This window comes from Gnatocerus cornutus, chromosome 5 (genome assembly GCF_029298725.1).
Source record: "Gnatocerus cornutus isolate USDA-ARS CGAHR chromosome 5, icGnaCorn1.1, whole genome shotgun sequence".
Lineage (NCBI taxonomy): Eukaryota > Metazoa > Arthropoda > Insecta > Coleoptera > Tenebrionidae > Gnatocerus > Gnatocerus cornutus.
The window spans coordinates 5,072,528-5,091,908 of NC_142237.1; the positions used below are offsets into that span (position 1 = coordinate 5,072,528).

Sequence of the window (19,381 nt, forward strand, 5' to 3'; positions counted from 1 at the left end):
AAAAGGAACAATAATAATGTTACAATCACACCCAGAAGTGTGAAATGAAAAAGTAGAATTATTTATTAATAGTATATTCTTAAACGAGCATGTAAAGAAAGCTATTATTACACGAGGATGAAAAGTTCACAAAGTGAGCGAAGCGAGTGTTGTAATGGAGTGCGGGCACTACCGCCTGTAAAGTATGCAACCCCCCACTCTGGAGGATCAACAACCGTGTCGGTACATTTAAATACCATTGAAAGAGTTGTTTAGATGCAGTATTTAATTATTTTTTGTATTGTAGTTGGGTTGCAACTTCTTAAAATGTATTGCCTTAATGATAATTTTGATAAGTGAATAGTAATGTTTAATTTTAGCCAGAATACAAGCTAGTATCTCTATTAATTTTCGGCATATTTAGTTAAATTTTAATAAAATTGTAAAGTTTTTTTTTAGGGATATTTATATGCAAGTTGCAACTTTGTAAAATTCCTGACGATACTAAATACAGCAGATATGGCTAATTCAATCTATTAAGATTTTTTCTTGTAATTTTCTTCGCGTTAGGAATATTTTTAAAAGTTAGGTATTATTCTAAGAAAAGTTGCTTAGAATCGAATTTTAAATTTATTTATACCAAATTTGGAGTTTTTAAACAAAAAATTTCTAATTTTTATTTTATCGCATACAGTTCCTTTAATACAATACATTGTATAATAAGAATTGGCGAATCAAAATGAGCCATGAATTCTTTAGTACATACAAAGTTGTCCATGCTCTCTTACACAATTTTGAACCACTTTTAACTTTAAATTTTGAGTTCTCATTAAGTATAATTTTATGCGATCTAAAAAATAAACAAAATCATTTATTTAGCAGAAATAAACAAAATAATAATATTTGATTATCAATAATTAACGATCGAATTTAAAGATTTTAATATTTAAAAGAAATCGAAACAAGAATTTTAAGCTGAAATTATGTAAGGAATGTCTTCTGAGCAACTTTTCTTAAAAATCTAAGATGCCTAACACCAAGGAAAAGTTCACTTTATTCAAAAACTCAATCATTTTCAAATTCTTTCTTCTAAAATTAAGAAAGATAAAAGCTTATTCATTTAAAGTACAAAGCGCTATATTATTTTTTCGTCTAATCTGCAAATATTTCAATTTTATTTCAATTTTCATCGTTAAGCGACAAACGCCTGTAACTTTTTTTGCGATTTTTAAAATATCAAGTTTGGAAAGTCGTCATTCGTTGGCGTTTTTGGACCACTAATTACGCCAAAAGTGTCCTAAAATAAACAATTACTACTCAATGGCAGTATAGATTAACACGTATTAAAAGATTTCAACCAAACCATAGTAAAAACACAGTCAAAAATAATTAAATACTGCATCTAAACAACGCTTTCAATGGTATTTAAATGGACCGGCACGGTTTGTTGATCCTCCAGAGTGGGAGGTTGCATACTTAAAAGGCGGTAGTGCCCGCACTCCATATATCCGAGTGTAATAATCGCCTATTACATGTGAGTGAAAAATATACTAATTAATGATCCGTATCAATGCAGTAATGACTGGTATCGATGTAATAATGAATATTACTTTACATGCTGCAATAAGATGTTAGGTTAATTATTAATTGTAGAAAGAATTTAGTCATTACTTGATGGTCGCAGATAAAATTTATTATTTTAAATATTAAAAAAGTAAAAACTTATGCTGTCGATATCTCGCTTATTTTTGAAGTAATTCAACTTTTTCAATATGCAAATCGACACCACCCGTTAGAGTTTACTACACCTCGTTACGAGTCAACCCGCCCATGAGCTCATTTCATTTGCTGCTGACTGTACAATTGAGCGTTTATCATAAAAAAAAGTGCTGCAGGAAAAATGAACTTTAGTTCCACTAGCAACAGAAAATCTACCCTTCGCAATTCGATTTTTCTTATTCGTGATCATTTCATATTAAAAAACATGTCTTTCACTACGACAGGAATGTCCAATCTTTCTTTCCAAGTGTGTCAGCTTGCGTGACTTCATTTATTTGGTGAATGTAAGGAGTGCCAAACATGCATTTTTAATTAAATTCCAATTATACAGAAAGAATACATAAATTTGTCAGATTTTTATTTTTTATTAAACATGATTTTGTACCTAAGAATTGGACATCAAGCTGGAGGATCCGGCAAATTGAAACTTCTAGCCCAGAAGCGATCAATAGTGTGGTACAAATGACGGGACACGCCGCCTAAACTGTGATTTTCATCTGGATAGCTCTGGAATTTATTAAACTGTAATCAGAAGATCCCACAAATTATTTAACGCACTTGTTGCCTAAAGGGGATATCGGCTTGTTCCAAGGCCTTTGATAGAAGCATTGCCTGTTGGTAGTGGACATTATCATCGGCATTACCGTGGATTAAAAAGAAGCGTTTATCTCTCAAATCTTCTACTCTTCTGGTTAAATCCGTGTTATTGTAGCCTCCCAGATTGTCTTCAGGGTACGGGAGACCCATGTACCGTTCGGTATAAATTGAATCTAAAGACACGGAGTAGTGTTTTTTCAATAGTGAATTTTTTTAATGCTCACCGTAGTAAATGAAGCTTGTAACAGGCGCCACAGATAACCCGAATTTGAAGACATTTTCCGTGTCCTGCACCAGAGCCCATCCAGTGGCAAAACCCCCATAACTCCATCCCCAAATCCCAGTATTATTGGCGTCAATATAAGGAAGTTGTTCTTGTAACCATCTAAAATAGAATTCTTCGTTAAAATTCCCATTTCCCACAAAGTTTACTTCACAACGGAGATCTGATCTTCAATTTCAGCAGTTGCAAGGTTTCTGTATACTTGAAACATTTTAGCTTGTCCATCGAGGCCACTTCCTCGGCCATCAATATAAATGTATATGTAGCCTCGGTTTGTAACAATGTAGTTTTGAAAACCTGAAGAATAGGCGTCATTAATTCCATTGCTGTTGGGTCCTGCATATCTAGAAATTGAAATTAGCCCGAGTGCGATTTGAGGTGTTTTTATTCTTACACATAAACAACAGCTGGGTACTTTTTAGATGACGTTTCATCAAGGTCTGGCGGTAGGAGCAGACGAACTTTAGCTTCGAAACCATTAGCGACGGGAACTCTTAAATTTTTAACTAATGGTATTGCTTTGGAGCTTAATCTACCATTAAGAAGTGCATTATCTTCCCAAACAAAAATGTCACTTGTCTGGAAAACAAATAGGAGTATAAGAAGAAGATGGTGCAACAGTGGAGTAGCAGCCAATATAAACCGATTTTGGCTCTTGTTTAATAAACAGGTAGTATTGTAGAAATTTCATTGATGAAAAATTTGTATAGTCTAGAAAAAATTGAGATAAAATGTAGAAACTGGGAAGATTTCTTAGATAAGTGTTATCTCAACATACTTAGAATATCTAAGGAGAATTAGACCTAATCTAAAAAAAATGTATATAAAAGAACGACCGAAATTGGACCGATTCTAGAGAAAACGTAAAAAAAGTCAATAAGAATCTGGAAAAACTAGGAAAATGTTAAGAGAATACAGAGAAAAATATAAATACTTCCTTTTACCCATTTAACTGTTATAAACGTATACACAGGGTGTTTGATATGTAAAGCACCAAACTGTAACAGCAATGTTATGAAGGTTGTAGTAATTGAAATCTCGAAGAATTTTTTTTTCTGCAACAATTCTTGTAAGCAGTGGAAGGACATAAAAGTAACCAATCACGACACAGTTTGGATATTTTGAAAATTTCAAAACATTTCGTGGAACAAAATGTCACATATGGCACATCTGACATTTTGTGACATAGGCGTACGCTGTCATGTATCTGTCAACGTGTGCTGAACAATTTTGCAATGCTTTTGAGATTAGAATCAATCATTCCTTGTTGCGGCGTTTACATATTGGTTAGAACAAAGTAAATCTGGGACTTTTACATCTATTTTTTATTCAAGTTCAAGAAGATTCTGTATACTCTTTCTCTAAATAAACGCTTATAACAAATATTTACAATGTACAACAAATCTGAAGAACAAAAATCATTGAGAACCAATCATTAAAGAATAAAGTCCGTTTTTAAAAAAAAAAAACGCCAACATCGGAACCTTCCCCTGCATTACAACCGGCAACGTTGCCTAGGGAGATTTTTGGTGAGAAAATAGTTGTCAATTTTTGACATTTCTGAAAATTAGGCAGTGTTTCCGTTAAAAACGTTTCTTTTACAGCCTGTTGGATTGCAAAATCAAAGGATTTAATAATGAAAAGACTCGGCACAGCCTGAAAGGCCATTTTGTGTAATCAAATTGTCAATTAGGCAGCTAACCTATTTGATTTTATCACCAAAAAGTCACCATCGACGATGTTGCCGGTTGTAAAGTGTTGGGAGAGTGCGATGTTGCTGGTTTTTTAATAAAAAAACGGACTTTACGCATAGACTAAATCTGGGACTTTTACATCGATTTTTTATTAATATCGATTTTGCCAAAAAAAACATCGATTTTTAATACATATATTTTTAATTTCGATATATCATTAAAAATCGATGATTGCGGTTTCAATGTATGTCTTTTATTTTACACTGTTGATTTTGGTGAGATTTCGCTTGGTTGGTTGTCAACGTATATTTTAGAATCTTGTTGATTCTTATTAATCTCACATTTGTTATTTTTTTTATAATTTATTTACTTATTCTTTTGTTTATTAGGTACTTAAGGTTTTTATTTATTTTGTTTTTCTCGTATTTGTTTATTATTTAGTTGCTTTATTAGGAATTTTATTTATTTTTGTTTTTCACAAAAAACTATGCTATATTGAGTTTTCTATTTACTATTTTTCAAAATCGATGTTTTCTCCGATGTATTGGAAATCGATGTTGAGTTCAATATCGATTTTTTTACTCGATGTTCCCGGATTTAGAACAAAGGACAATTTGATTGGTTTTATAATTTTATAAACGATTTATGTTTCGAATTAAATATGTTTATTAAATATCAGTTTGAAGTACATTTGAGCCGCCACTGACTAACCATGTCAAATTTGACAGTTGTTTAGCACTCTCGTTTTTATCAAAAGCAAACCACTATGATTTCAGTCAGATCTTTAATTATTTTTCGAGTCCTTATTGGTCAACTTTACAACCTTATAACTTCTACAAGAAAACAAAGAGAAAGAAAATTTTTACCCAGACCTCTTTCTGAAAGCTCTCTGATTTTCCAGGTAAGAGTTGGTACTTTACTTACTAAACACTCTGTATACGTTTTGACATTTTTTTTATAAACTACAAAAGACAAAAAATTCAAATTTTGGGAACAAAAATAAGCAAATAAAACAAATCGAATGACAATATTCACATATTCGTGACACTTATGCCGGTTATGCCGGAAGTAGTAGTCAACTTGCTTATTTAAAATGGAACACCCCATATATTATTGCATTTTCAGATTTTACATCCAAATTAAGGGTGTCTTATGTATAATGTGCTATATACTTAAATTGAACCATTTCAGGAATATCTTGATTTTTGTAAAAAAAAATGCACAACAGAAGTGAAAATAAGTACCCTATAATCTATGTCAAAATAATTGGGAAATAAGCACAATACAAAGGTACAATGAAATTTTGCATTAACTTTATGTATTGGACACCTATTTTCTACTAAAAATACGGAAAAAAGAAGTCTTTTATTTTTTTGTTTCCAATTTTTTAAGCATGTTTTGGAATGGTGACAATTCAATTTTATGTGGATCTTTTATAAACAAATTTGGTGGTCTAATAGAAATAAAACATTCTCAAAAATGTTTGTGGATTTTTTTTGTAATGCAAATTTAAATTATTTTTTTTTGAAAAATTTACAATTTAAGTATAGCACGGTATAATTATACAAAAAGTGACAAAAAACAGTTTTTAAAAACCGTTCGTTTTTCTAAACTTTCATCAGATTTCTTCAAATATCTTGTCAAAAACTAACTCGCCCAGCGACTTTTATAGTTCGTTGAGAAGCTTATTGAATTATCATTCCAATGATATATTATAGTTTCATGACCTGATGGAGCACAACGGACTTTGGATTTAGAATCAGGAGGTAATTCTTCTTTAGAATACGTTATTTTGCATTCTAACGACTAATCAACGACAAATATGTCAAAAAAGTAACACTGACGATAATTTTTTTTCGCTCGCCACTGTATACTAGTGATATACTCACGTCTTTTAAATTATGTATCTCAACGACATACGGTCCAGGTCCTTGGCACACTTTTGCCATAAAACTTAAATCTTTACTAAGAGAAGCTGTCGCATACTTGCATGGGCCTCTGCTCGTCATCATATCACAAGTCAAACATGTAGAAACTTTACTGTTCAAATTATAAACATAAACTTGGCGTTCCGATGGTGTATCGTCCCCAGTCCGAAGGTAGTAGCTGAAATTGTATGAAATTTCTACAAATTTTCCTTTTCTCTCTAAATTTTTGTAAATCGGCAGTGTAAATAAGACAGTCAAGAGTGATAATCTCTACAAATTTCGTTAAAATCACATGAAAAATAAAGAAATTACTGGATCTTAAAAAAAATGGTGATATTTTTTTGGTCTTAACACGAAAATGTCTAAAAATTCGACTGTTTGATCTAAATTTTTGCAAATTAGTGATATTACTAAAACAAACAAAAGAAACAACACGCATAAATTTCGTTCCTGTCGCACTAAAAATACAGTATTGAAAAAAATTGACATTTTCACCGTTGTCCAAATAAAAATTTCTTCTTTTTGGTCTAAATTTTTCTAAATCGGTACTTTTAATAAGGCAATCGAGAGTAATAATCTCCACAAATGTCGCTAAAATCGGAGAAAAAATAAAGAAAAATTGGAGGCATTTCTTGATCTTAACACGAAAATTTTTAAAAATTCGACTTCTTGATCTAAATTTTTGCAAATTAGTGGTATTACTAAAACAATCAAAAGAAACAACATGCATAAATTTCGTTCCTGACGCACTAAAAATAACGAAATTACAGTGTTGAAAAAAAATTGAAATTGAAAAAAAAATTTCACCGTTGTTCAAATAAAAATTTCTAAATATTCTTCTTTTTGGTCTAAATTTTTCTAAATCGGTACTCTTAATACGACAAACAAGACTTATAAATTCCACAAATTTGGTGAAAGTGGCATTAAAAAAGAAGAACTTACAGGTCGTTAAAAATTTTTGGACACATTTTTTTGGTCAAAAACACAAATTTTTCTTTGCTCCTCGAAGTCAAAATTTCGAAAAATTCTCTTTTTTGGTCTAAATTTTTCTAAATCGACACTTTTCTAAATCGACATTTAATAAGGCAGTCGAGAGTGATAGTCTCCACAAATGTCGTTAAAATCGCATAAAAAAATAAAGAAATTACAGTATCTTAAAAAAAATTGGTGGCATTTTTTGACCTTTCAACGAAAATTTTAATGGAATGTTCCAAAACACAGATTTTTTTCTTTAGTATCCCAAAATAATGTACTTGCGGTTATCATCAATTTGAGTAAGTTTGGATCAGTTGAGTAACAAATTCACCTCGAAATGTAGACCTGTAAAGGGTTGGTTTTTTATGTTTCTAACATGATGTGGTACTTAATATAGTTCCTTAGAGAAACCTAAAATCGTTTGTTTTTCATCTAATGGGGATTATTATTCTCTGTCTTAAAGAAGATGTAAAAAGTAATAAAAAACATTATTTAACTCATTTTTCACAAAAATTGAAAGTAGATCCTTATGCTTCTAAGATACCGACATAATCGCAGTTTTTTATTACACAACTTGTGATGTAATAGGGATTATTACCCGACTAAAATAAACAAATGAAGAGTTATTTTTCAAAACTCAATAAATTCGATTTTGACTGACACTGAGTTTGATGTAAAATTGGGATTATTTTGGGTAAATCTAACAATGTGCATTTTTTATTCAGTGAAAAACCTCTTGCAAAAACATTGTGTTACCCTCTTATGCCAAAATAGTTGAAGTAAATTCGAGCAAATTATCGTTTTAATTAACCCTTTGTCAAAATTTATGAAATAAATTTATTGAGTTTTGACAAATAACTCCTCTAATACTTACATAAGATTATCGGATTCGTCCCAACCTGTTATCGAAAGAACATAAAAATTCCCTTGCGTCAACACTTCCACATGGTTCGTTTCAACATCCGTAAATACCAAATGATCAAATTTATCTTTTTCTTGAGATTGTGGTAATATTTCAAGTTTTTGAGTGCCTGCTTTATTATACTTAGGAATGCTTGGTTCCAGCCAACCGTTCTCTTCTTGGTATTTTGCTTCCGGGGATTTACATACTCCTTCTTTTGAACATCTGACTAACTCAGCCTCGTTCTGAATCCTGTTTGAATACAAAACGGCAAATTCTTCGTCTGTTATCCAGAGAATATTGTGCAAAACATAATTTTTCTTTGTTAACCATTCTTCCGGAATGGCCTCAACTTTGTTGAGTACAACTTTGTCGTCTTCTAAAGCCACCACAAATATTTGTACGTCAGGATTTGGGGTGCCTACCTAGAAAAACTATGCAGTTTAATATATTCTGTAACTTTAGCAAATAAATTAGACTACTTTAACATATTTGGTTTTCATCGAGCTTTTCACAGCACTGAATGCAGAAATTGATGGTCGGCAACGATCCAAAGCCACGTTCGTTTTGTTACTTTTGGTCATTGCTGGCGATAAATGGCACTAATCCCAATATTGACTTTTTTTAATCACAACAAGTATAAGTATAAGTCAAAACAACGAAAGAAGGAAATATAAAAAAAAATAAAGAAGACCTAAAAAATTGAGAAAATTTGAACAATCTAAGAAAAAATTCTGAAAATTCTAAGAAAAAAGTAATAAATGTATAAAATCAAAAGAAAATTTAGAAACTTTAGGAAAATATGAGGGAAACATGAAGAAAATCTAAAAAAATTAAGATAATAATTTGAGTACAAATAAAATGACCAACAAGAAACTAATGAAAATGAGACCAAAGGAAATGCTAGTAAAATCGCCAGCGAATTTAAAGAATTTAAAAGTCCAATGACTTCGAGAGTAATCTAGAAAATTTACACAAAATTTAATGAAATTCTGAAGCAGACCTAGAATATAAAGGGTAATGAAAAAACAGCCGCCCATAATGCAGCTAATCCTTTCCTAAGCCAAAAATTCAAAAGCAAAAGAAATTTGTGCTTTTTTAACTAAGATTGAAGCTTTTTTTTTTAAACTCTATTTGGATTAACTTTTTATAATAATTTTATTGTTACATAGATACTACACTTTTTTCAGGTAAAGATATTCTGTATCAAAAAAAAAGAACAAAAATTGTTTAAACCAAGTTTTTTTAAACTTTTAAAAGTACCATTTTTTAGCTTTGTAGAAAATTTTTCAATGCTCCAACTTTGTAAAGTTTCGAGTTAATTTTATTTTGATTTCTGAGATGGTTTAATTGAAAATGACATGGCACTTCCACTCATGGGAGCTTTTTTTTCATCACCCTCGATAAAAAAAAATCGATCAAATAAAAAAAAAGAACGATACTTAAAAAAAACTACAGAGAAAACTAGTCAACAAATTCCTGATTCTAATTCCAAAGTCCGTCTTGCTTCATTAGGTCGGAATTCAGAAATATTTGTAAAATAAGGTATCAATACTAATTTAGTACTATAAACGTCTTGCATCATCTCATTATTGTAGTGCAAACTAAGTAAGCAAAAACTAAAAATCTAAAGAAAATTATTAAACTAAATCTAAAAAGCAAGCATAGAGAAAAATAATCCAAAAGAATAGATAAAATCTAAAAAATTGAGCATTGAACTGTCTTAGAAAACTCATGAATATTAGATGTAAAAATATAACTATGAAATTTTAAAACTCTTACATGACCAAAAAGAATTTCAAGAAAATTTTGAGAATCTGCGAAAAATTACACAAAATTCAAACAGAACGTAAAGAAAATACAAAGAATTAAGAAAAAACAGACAGAATTTAAGAAAAAAACTTAAGGAATCCGAAAAGAAAACAATAAAAATTGACATAATGGCAAAAAAATCAATAAATAAAATTAAAATGTAAGGAAACTAGAAATAATCTAATTAATCTTAAAAGATCTAGAAACTCCAAAGACAATTTAAGAAAAATTCAATGTATTTACTTACTTTTGGATACTTAATTGTCACACTTTACAGATACTCTTACAAGATCATAAAGAATTTCAAGAAAATTTTGAGAATCTACGAAAAATTACACACAATTCAAACAGAACCAAAAGAAAATACAAAGAATCAAGAAAAAACAGACATAATTTAAGAAAAAAACTTAAGGAATCCTAAAAAAAAACAATAAAAACTGACAGAATGGACAAAAAATCAATAAATAAAATTAAAATGTAAAGAAACTAGAAATAATCTAATTAATCTAAAAAGAACTCGAAACTCCAAAGACAATTTAAGAAAAATTCAATGTATTTACTTACTTTTGGATACTTAATTGTCACACTTTGTGGATATTTTTACAAGACCAAAAAGGATATCAAGAAAATTTTGACAATCTACGAAAAATTACACAGAATTCAAACAGAACCAAAAGAAAATACAAAGAATCATGAAAAAACAGACATAATTTAAGAAAAAAACTTAAGGAATCTTGAAAAAACAATAAAAACTGACAGAATGGACAAAAAATCAATAAATAAAATTAAAATGTAAAGAAACTAGGAATAATCTAATTAATCTAAAAAGAACTAGAAACTCCAAAGACAATGTAAGCAAAATTTAATGTATTTACTTACTTTCGGATACTTAAATTGTCACACTTTGTGGATACTTTTACAAGACCAAAAAGAATTTTAAGAAAAATTTGAGAATCTGCGAAAAATTACAAAGAATTCAAACAGAACCTAAAGAAAATACAAAGAATCACAAAAAAACAGACAGAATTTATGAAAAAAACTTAAGGAATCCAAAAAAAAACAATAAAAAATGACAGAATAGACAAAAAATCAATAAATAAAACTAAAATGTAAAGAAACTAGAAATAATCTAATTAATCTAAAAAGAACTACAAGGTGTTTATAAATGTTTCTAACATCAAGGGTGGCTCTGAAATTCCTGCCGTACCCTATTTTGCCGCTTTGTTATTATAGTGAATATAACTATCTTGAAAATGAGATTTTTGCGTCTGGTTCGATACAAATTGCTGACCAGTAACGATGTACTTCTGGAGTGCACCCACGATGTAAGGAAGTATTTGGGGATATAGTAACCTCAGTTGACATATACCTAGTAAACATTTTATGGCTTAAGTCAAACCACCCATAGAAATAAAACTGGGTGTTGTAAACTGCAGCCGACAAAGTTCTAGGTAGAGAGTTGACCGATGGTTGAATAGGCCCGCACTCATTTCGTGCTCATTTATGGTCTCCAATCGCAAGGATTAGTACTGCCCGGCCCTCTCATAATGTGGCCATAAAATTTACTAGGTATATGTCAACTGAGTTTACTATAATGACCCTCCAAAATAGAAAGATTTATCAGTCTCTTCACTTTTTCTTTAAGTTAGTGAACGGGTTTTCGGATTGTCCAAATATTTTGGCAGATCTAAAATTTCTGGTACCTGCGTATCATGTAAGATAGAATCGTTTGATAATGGTCAATTACGCTAGAACTGATTACTATGAAAATAGTCCTTTAATTCGAATGTTAAACAATGTTAACGCATGGCATGATAAAATCGAATTTTTTGGTATGTCAAAGGGTAAATTTAAAAAAACCGCTTCTGTTGTCCTAATCTAGTTTGTACTATTTTCTTGTTGTGTTATTTTTAATCTGTTTTTGTGTTACTATTTGTATTATTTATTTCATGTATAAGTTCTGCGTTAATAAACATTTATTATTTATTATTATTTAAATTTAAAAAAACCGCTTCTGTTGTCCTAGTCTAGTATGTACTATTTTCTTGTTGTATTATTTTAATCTGTTTTTTGTGTTACTATTTGTATTATTTTATCTTATGTATAAGTTCTGAGTTAATAAACATTTATTATTAAAATTATTTATAATGTAACTTACATTCATGACGTTTCAGTTACAGTTTTGTGTCTAAGTTTTTGATTTTCAGGTTTTAAACCACAACTAGAACAGTTTATTTCTCAAAATTAACTTTGTTCCATGTTTGAGGTTAACTGAAAATGTCAGTTGAAAAATCGAAACCCACATTTGTAATAAGCGGCAAAATTTTTTGATATTTCATAGCCACCCTTGATGCTAGAAACATTTATAAACACCTTGTAGAAACTCCAAAGACAATGTAAGAAAAATTCAATGTATCGGGTGATTCATTAAATTTTCATTCTAGGTAGGCCGTGTATTTTGGACGTGCGTTGACTTCTTTTTCGATAACTAGCAAATCTCGCAAATATTAAGTCGAAACTACTGTAATGGTGTTAGTTACGACATGAATTTTTTTCTCAAAACCAACTGCGAATGGAAATTTAATGAATCACACAATATTTACTTACTTTTGGATACTTAATTGTCACACTTTGTGGATACTGATTCGCATTGTACATGAAGTACCCGAACGGTTCAACTTCTGTATCATCGAAAGATGCAAATACAAGATGGGTCCCACTGGATGAAAACCATAGAGCAGAACCAGTTCCCAGAACTTCTTCTACAATATTTGGTTAACTTCCAGTTTAACTCCCGTTGAAGACGTACCTTCGTATACCCAGTCTGGTACGCCATTGTAAATTACACCTTCTTTTCCGTTGGTTGTGATTTGTTTCGGATTTACTACTGCTGAAGGATCTGCTAAATAGTAAATGTTGTTCAAGTAAACGTAGACGATACCATGACCGTGTGGGGCAAATTGGGCATATTGAATAGGGTTCTGTTCAGCTACATGGTAAAACTCTCTAAAAAATATTATAAGTACCATCAATAGACAAACGAGAAAAGTTTACTTATTTTCAATGTCATAAATGGTATAAAGGGCGGTAGTCGAGTGACGAAATACCTAGTATACAAATAAATAATTTAATTGATTAATTTAATTAATTGCTTACGGAAGTAACGTTGTATCTAACCATGACGTATCGGTGGTCGGCTGATATCAAAGGTGATCCTCTATACTGGATCTAATGTAAAAAATAGATATTAAACAATAAAAATATATAAAGATAAATTTTTGTATCTATGCACACACGTGACAGTACAGAAATGTAACGTCATAAATCTGAAAATTTTCATCGTGTAATTTGAAAAAGACGTCAAAATTCAATTTTTTTATTCCTGTTTTTGAGAACTCGCATTGGAGAGAAATTTGGGGAATTTCAAAGGATTTTATGAAGTTTTTAAACCACAAATTGTAAATTTTAACACAAAATCCATAACATCTGTTTCAATCTGTCGTTTTTAATATCTGTCATTTAGAGGCTATGCAGGGTGTTTGGTAACGTTTCGGTCATAGACTAAGGAATCTTTAAAAAGTTGCCTATAAGTCTTTAAAGTCGTCCGATTAGATTATTTAAACCATATGAATGAAATCAGTGGCGCCAATAAGAGGAAAAAGCAGCAGTGCAATTTTGTTTGTGAAAAGAAGAGAAATAATATACAGGTGTTTTTTAATTGCATGTACGACAGTTCTGCGCTATTTCAGAAGAACTATGAAGTATGAAGAAACAATTTTTAAATCAAAAATTGACAAGTAAAATATTAACCCCAATCCACGTACTTACTTTCTACACCACTGGCAAAAAGAGCACCTAAATGACTTTCTTAAGCAACCAGCATCTCGATTTTTTGTTCACTTTTAAATTAGTGGTGCCCAAGAAATTGTACTGAAATTTTATTTGAAGAAAATAATCCAAATAATGACTAGCAGGTCACACAGTTCGCCGGAAGAGAATTTGATTTGAAGAAAATTGCTCATGAAAACGAAAACCAACAATGTGTTCTAGAACACCCCCTCTTTCAAAAGAAGTCAAATTTTAAATTGAAACATTTAGAAAATTTATGATTCATTAATTGCATTTTTTTATTTTTAAAATTGTTCATGGGTTATGTGGTCAAAATTCTATAATATTTGCTGAGAAAAGCATTTGGGTTAAAGCAGTTATTGAAACTGTTTAGTTCTTTGTCCTATAAATGTTCTATTAAATTAAAGATAAGTTGGTGTGAATCGCCAATAATTTTTTAAAGCCATTTTTAAAATTAATAGGCGGATTTTGCGATAATTTTGAGTGGTATAGTTAAAATCTCTAGAATGTGCGCCTTTTTCTCAATAATTTTCTATTTTTGAGTAAAACGAAGAAAATTCCTCAATTTTCATAGCTGTAACACAAAAATTACTAAAATTACGAATTTTAGTGGTGGATGTCAGAACATTTTGAAAATAAAAATTTCCAAATATTGTGTTCTTTGCTCTACAATTTTGCAATTTGGTATAATTACACGGCTCAAAAGTAGTAGTTTTCTCAAAGTTCATGCTGAAGTAATAAAATTACCGAAATCAATGGTAGATGTCGGAAATTTTTGCTTCGTTTTTAACATAAAATTTCTAATTTCCGTTCCAGACTTTTTGTAATTTATTAAAATTGGGTCTTTTGCTCTATAGTTTTGCAATTTGGTAGAGTTACTTGATGCTCAAAAGCTAAATGTGCCCTAAATTTTATAGCCGTAGCACTAAAATTAGCAAAATTATTATAAAACTAGTCACGACATGTTACTGCAATTTCTTTCCCATATGGCTTGGTTTTAAAATTGCATGACATAAATGCTTTTCACAGCAAACATACTCTTGTCGATTATAGTTAGAATTTTAAACGGGATACGTAAATTTTTATATTTTTTTAAAATTGAAGTAATTGAACCTAAGATAATTTTAAATTTGACTTTTTTTGAAGAAGGGTTGTCTTTGAACAGATTGTTGGTTTTCGTTTTCATGAGCAATTTTTTTCGAATAAAATTCTTTTTCGCCGAACTGTGATCAGAAGACAGTCGAACTTCAAAGAATTCACAAATATGAAGCGAATTTGATTGAAATAATTGAGGCCCTCAAAAGAGCTCTGTGAGTCACGTATGTGCAAACTGTATCATTTTTATTAAAAAAAAATAAATTCACTTACAAGAACGTCACTTTCCAAAAATATGGATGATTCCTTCGTCACCGCATTGAAGAGTACGATTTCAAGTGAAGGGTTTATAAAAAGTAAAGAATCACCTACAAAAATTTTAGTACAGTCGCGTGCAAAAATGCAAACAGTCTATAAATGTCCATTTACCGACCAATTTTTTTGCTATCGACTGTATTTCTAAATTACAAAGGGTGGGGTGACAAACTCTTATTTTTTATAGTTCGGATGCGATGTAATAATTATTCAACATAATAAAGTAAAGTGCAGCTCATTGCTATCAGTCCACGCTCCTGTGTAAATTTTCAAAAATTCTTGGGTGTAAATCAGGTTATTAATTCTTTAGGGAGAAAATGAGAGGAAATTTGATTGTAAAGGGAGTTTTGTTTGTTAAAGTTGAGTGTATTAATGAATAATTAATTAACAAATTGTTGCAAAAGAGAGATTTCAATAGAGATTTTACAAGTTTTGGCAATCTTGCGCAGGACAAACTCTTGTGCTGCCAAATTAACTTTTTAACAAGTGGACCGATAGTAATAAAATACTCATGACCCATTTAACACGAGTAGAGAACAAGATTTTTTCTACAATCTCGGTAAAAATTAAAGATTAATAATAATATACAGGTGTTCCAAAACTCGTAGCCCAGAGAAAAAAGATTTATGGAGGCAACAATTCTAAACGAATTTTCGAAATAATAAATTTTCAAGCTCGAAAAATAATCGAGTTAAAACGATACCCAATCCGGAAGCTGAACAGAATTTGAAATTCGGTAACTATGGACAAATACTATTTATTGGTCAGGTTAACATTACACTCTTGTTACCTAGGAAACTGGGATGGCCTTTTACCCTCCCTAAATTTCATTGTGGTGGCGTAAAAACTTTCAGAATTACAAATTTTTCATTTCAAAAATTGGAAATTTTAAGTTCATCTGCGAAATAAAAAATTCTTATAACTGTGATTTTTGCTCTACTAAATTGTAATTTGGAGGAGTTGTTAACCAGATTCAAACTAATAACCTCCTTAAATTTCATTGCCGTGGCGTAAAAACTTCTAGAATTACAAATTTTTCATTTCAAAAATTGGAAATTTTAAGTTCATCTGTGAAATAAAAAATTCTAAAAACTGCGTCTCTTGCTCTACAATGTTCAATTTTAGCGGAGTTGACAAGTAGGTCCAAACTAGTAACTTCCCTGAATTTCATTGTCGTGGCGTAAAAACTCTCAGAGTTACAAACTTTTTATTTTCAAAAATTGGAAATTTATAGTTCATCTCAAAAATAAATTTTTTTATAACTGTGTTTTTTGCTCGATAAAGTTCTAATTTGGAGGAGTTGTTAACCAGATCCAGACTAGTAACCTCCTTAAATTTCATTGCCGTGGCGTAAAAACTTACAGAGTTACAAATTTTTATTTTCGAAAAATTTAAGGTTTTTCGTTCATTTGCGGAATAAAAAATTCTAAAAACGGTGTCTCTTGCTCTACAACATTCTAATTTTAAGGAGTTGATAAGTAGGTCTAAACTAGTAACATCCGTAAATTTCATTGTCACAGCGTAAAAAGTCCGAAAGTTACAAATTTTTATTTTCACAAATTGGAAATTTTTGTTTCATCCGCGAAACAAAAAATTTTTTTTAAAACGAAAAATCAATAATAAACAATTAAGAAATGTGGGACAAGGTAAGAGCATAAACAATAACAAAAAAAGTATAAACTGAATGAATCAGTATGTCCCCGGATTAGGTTCACAAGAGGGAAAAAAAGTTTATTTTCTATGTTACAAAAAAATTACAAAGAAATAACATGTTTTGCTTATTTTAAAAGGGATAAATCTGCAATTAAAATTCCAAAAATATTAGTTTGTACTCTTAAAATTAATTTTTTCATATTTTTATTTATTAAATTTTGTAATCGTATTTAAATTATAGCAGGCTGTGGATGCACAATATCAAATAGTGCGTTAAAAATTAAAGAAAAATTTACCCAATAATGTGAAGGTATTAAAAAATTGCATAAGAAATGCAGTTGCATCCGTAACAATAATTGAGGAAATTTGAAACAGTGTTAAAGTATTACGAGTTAGAATTAAACTATGTGCTGAAACAGGTAATGGGTCAATCAAATAGTGGAAATTGATTTGAGTTAAGAAATAAATTTCATTTCTTTGACATATTTTGCAAAATTAAAAATAAAAAAGTTCTTCGTTATTTTTTGGTTTTTTCGATTTTAACAACACAGCTTGATACATTTTTGTGTAAAATGAAAAATAAAGTTTTTTTCTCTCTTGTGAACTCAATCCGGGGACATACTATATATAGGGTCCGACAACACTTGGATCCACCCCTCAAAATCGACTCTTTTACTTCACCTCTAGAATTGGAATTGAGATTCGGTTAATTTTTTACCCTTTCTCAAATACTATTAAACTTAATCAATTTTTGTTTTGAAACTCTACTCTTACTCTATGGATCATACGTTTTGGGACACTCTGTATATTATGTATGTACAATTATAAATTTAAAGTCGCCATCATGCGATGATTATAGGCAATTTTTGGGATGAGCTCCGTAATAAATAGCAATCGTTTTTACCCCATTTTACAACAAACACTATTAGTTACTTTTGGCCGCCTTTGTACAAAAAGTTTATCAGCAACTTATTACACCTAGAAACAGACTGTCCGGAAAGTTGCGCACTTCCTTCATTCTGTATTGTTATATCATGTCATAGACAATACAAAATCTAAATATGTCTTTGAGTAAAAAAGTAATGCCAAAAAACAATGGTAGTAAAATTTTGTTCAAAATTCTTCATTCTAGAAGAAGCTCCAATTATACTCTCTTTTAAAGTAGTGGGCGACTTTCCAGACACCTGCATAGATTTAATTTTACCAGTAAGCCAAGACGCATTTAGTGATCTAGTAGAAAATGTCCCGGAGAAAAATTCACTCAGTTGAAAGGGTTCACCTTCAGTACTTTTCGGCACATAATGCCCTTCTATTGTAGAAAATAGCAGAAGTACTTGAAACACCACCTACAAATGCACCCCTATAATAGATTTGTGGTTCCCATTTTGCGAGAGGGAAGAAAACTTACTGGAAAAAGAACCATGGTGGATGAAATGTGCACTAACAAGATATAACACACACTGTGAGAAACACTAAAGCTTATCTTATCAGAATAGGTTTTAAAGCGACAAAAATTTATCACCTAGCTTAAGATGTACAATTCAATCAATGTGTTGTAAATTCATTTACGAGATTATGTATTATTTTGTTCAATAAAAATGGTATCTGTGATACCCGCTTAGAAGGTCCTAATTAGGTTCACACTTTATAAGACAATTTAGATAGTTTTGACACTTTCCAAGTCGACAATGCTGCTAACCAATTACGAGGGTAATTCCAAAAATTTTGAGAATAGAAAAAACAAAACAAGTTAGATCAAAACTGTTTATTACAGCTTTTCGAAATAGGCCCCTCGCGCTTCTATACAAGAGTGCATGCGCTTGAACCAATCCTTAAAGCATCTAGCCCTTGGCTTTTTGGGGTAGCGAGCTAACTTCGTCTTGGAATGCTTGCAGCGCATCATCAGGACACTGAAACGACCGGCCTTTTAACTTATTTTTAATTTTTGGAAATAAAAAAAAGTTACATGGGGCCAAGTCTGGACTGTAGGGTGGATGTCCCACTAGTTGCACTGGGGTGCTACTTAAAAAGTCAAGAGTTCTGAACACTTGAGGGAGACAAATGGTGACATACTATTTAGCATTAACTGTCTTTTGACCCTCAAGTGGAACAGAACTAATAAAACCGAATTCATAAAAAAACTAGCGATCATTTTTTTCCCGACACTGCGCGCTCTCTTGACTTTTGTCGGCCGATCTAGCTTGTTTTAAGCATTTTTACACTACGTGAGATTGAAGTAAAAGAAAAAAAGAGTAGAAAGGTTGTAAAATAGCACTATACATGAGTTGACTTGATAATAATCAACTAAAACTTCCTTTTAATGGGAAATTCTCTATCAAAAATCTGAGTTGACTGCCAAGTTATGTTCAGGCATTTATAGTATTGAACTTAGAAGCATTTAAATTTGCAAAAAAAAGATTAAAGTTTTCTGCAGAAATCTCCGTGCGCCACTGAATTGTTGGGATAGGCCAGTTCGAATACCAATGTCAGTCCAGACCATTAATTAAGTTGGGAATAAAAA

At 30.7% G+C, this 19,381-nt stretch overlaps 1 protein-coding gene across 1 annotated transcript; it reads right to left on the bottom strand.

Moving 5' to 3' along the window:
* Positions 1–2,157: 2,157 nt before the first annotated feature.
* Positions 2,158–18,283, bottom strand: LOC148173832 (venom dipeptidyl peptidase 4-like). Its single transcript, XM_088035659.1, has 14 exons — positions 18,269–18,283; positions 18,065–18,206; positions 15,166–15,260; positions 13,105–13,176; positions 13,003–13,055; positions 12,758–12,954; positions 12,556–12,710; positions 8,110–8,561; positions 6,222–6,438; positions 3,033–3,217; positions 2,788–2,982; positions 2,580–2,740; positions 2,317–2,528; positions 2,158–2,265 (listed from the first exon to the last, which is right to left on the bottom strand). The coding sequence occupies exons 1-14, from the start codon at positions 18,281–18,283 to the stop codon at positions 2,158–2,160; spliced, it is 2,259 nt and encodes a 752-aa protein (XP_087891785.1).
* Between the last annotated feature and the right edge of the window lie 1,098 nt (positions 18,284–19,381).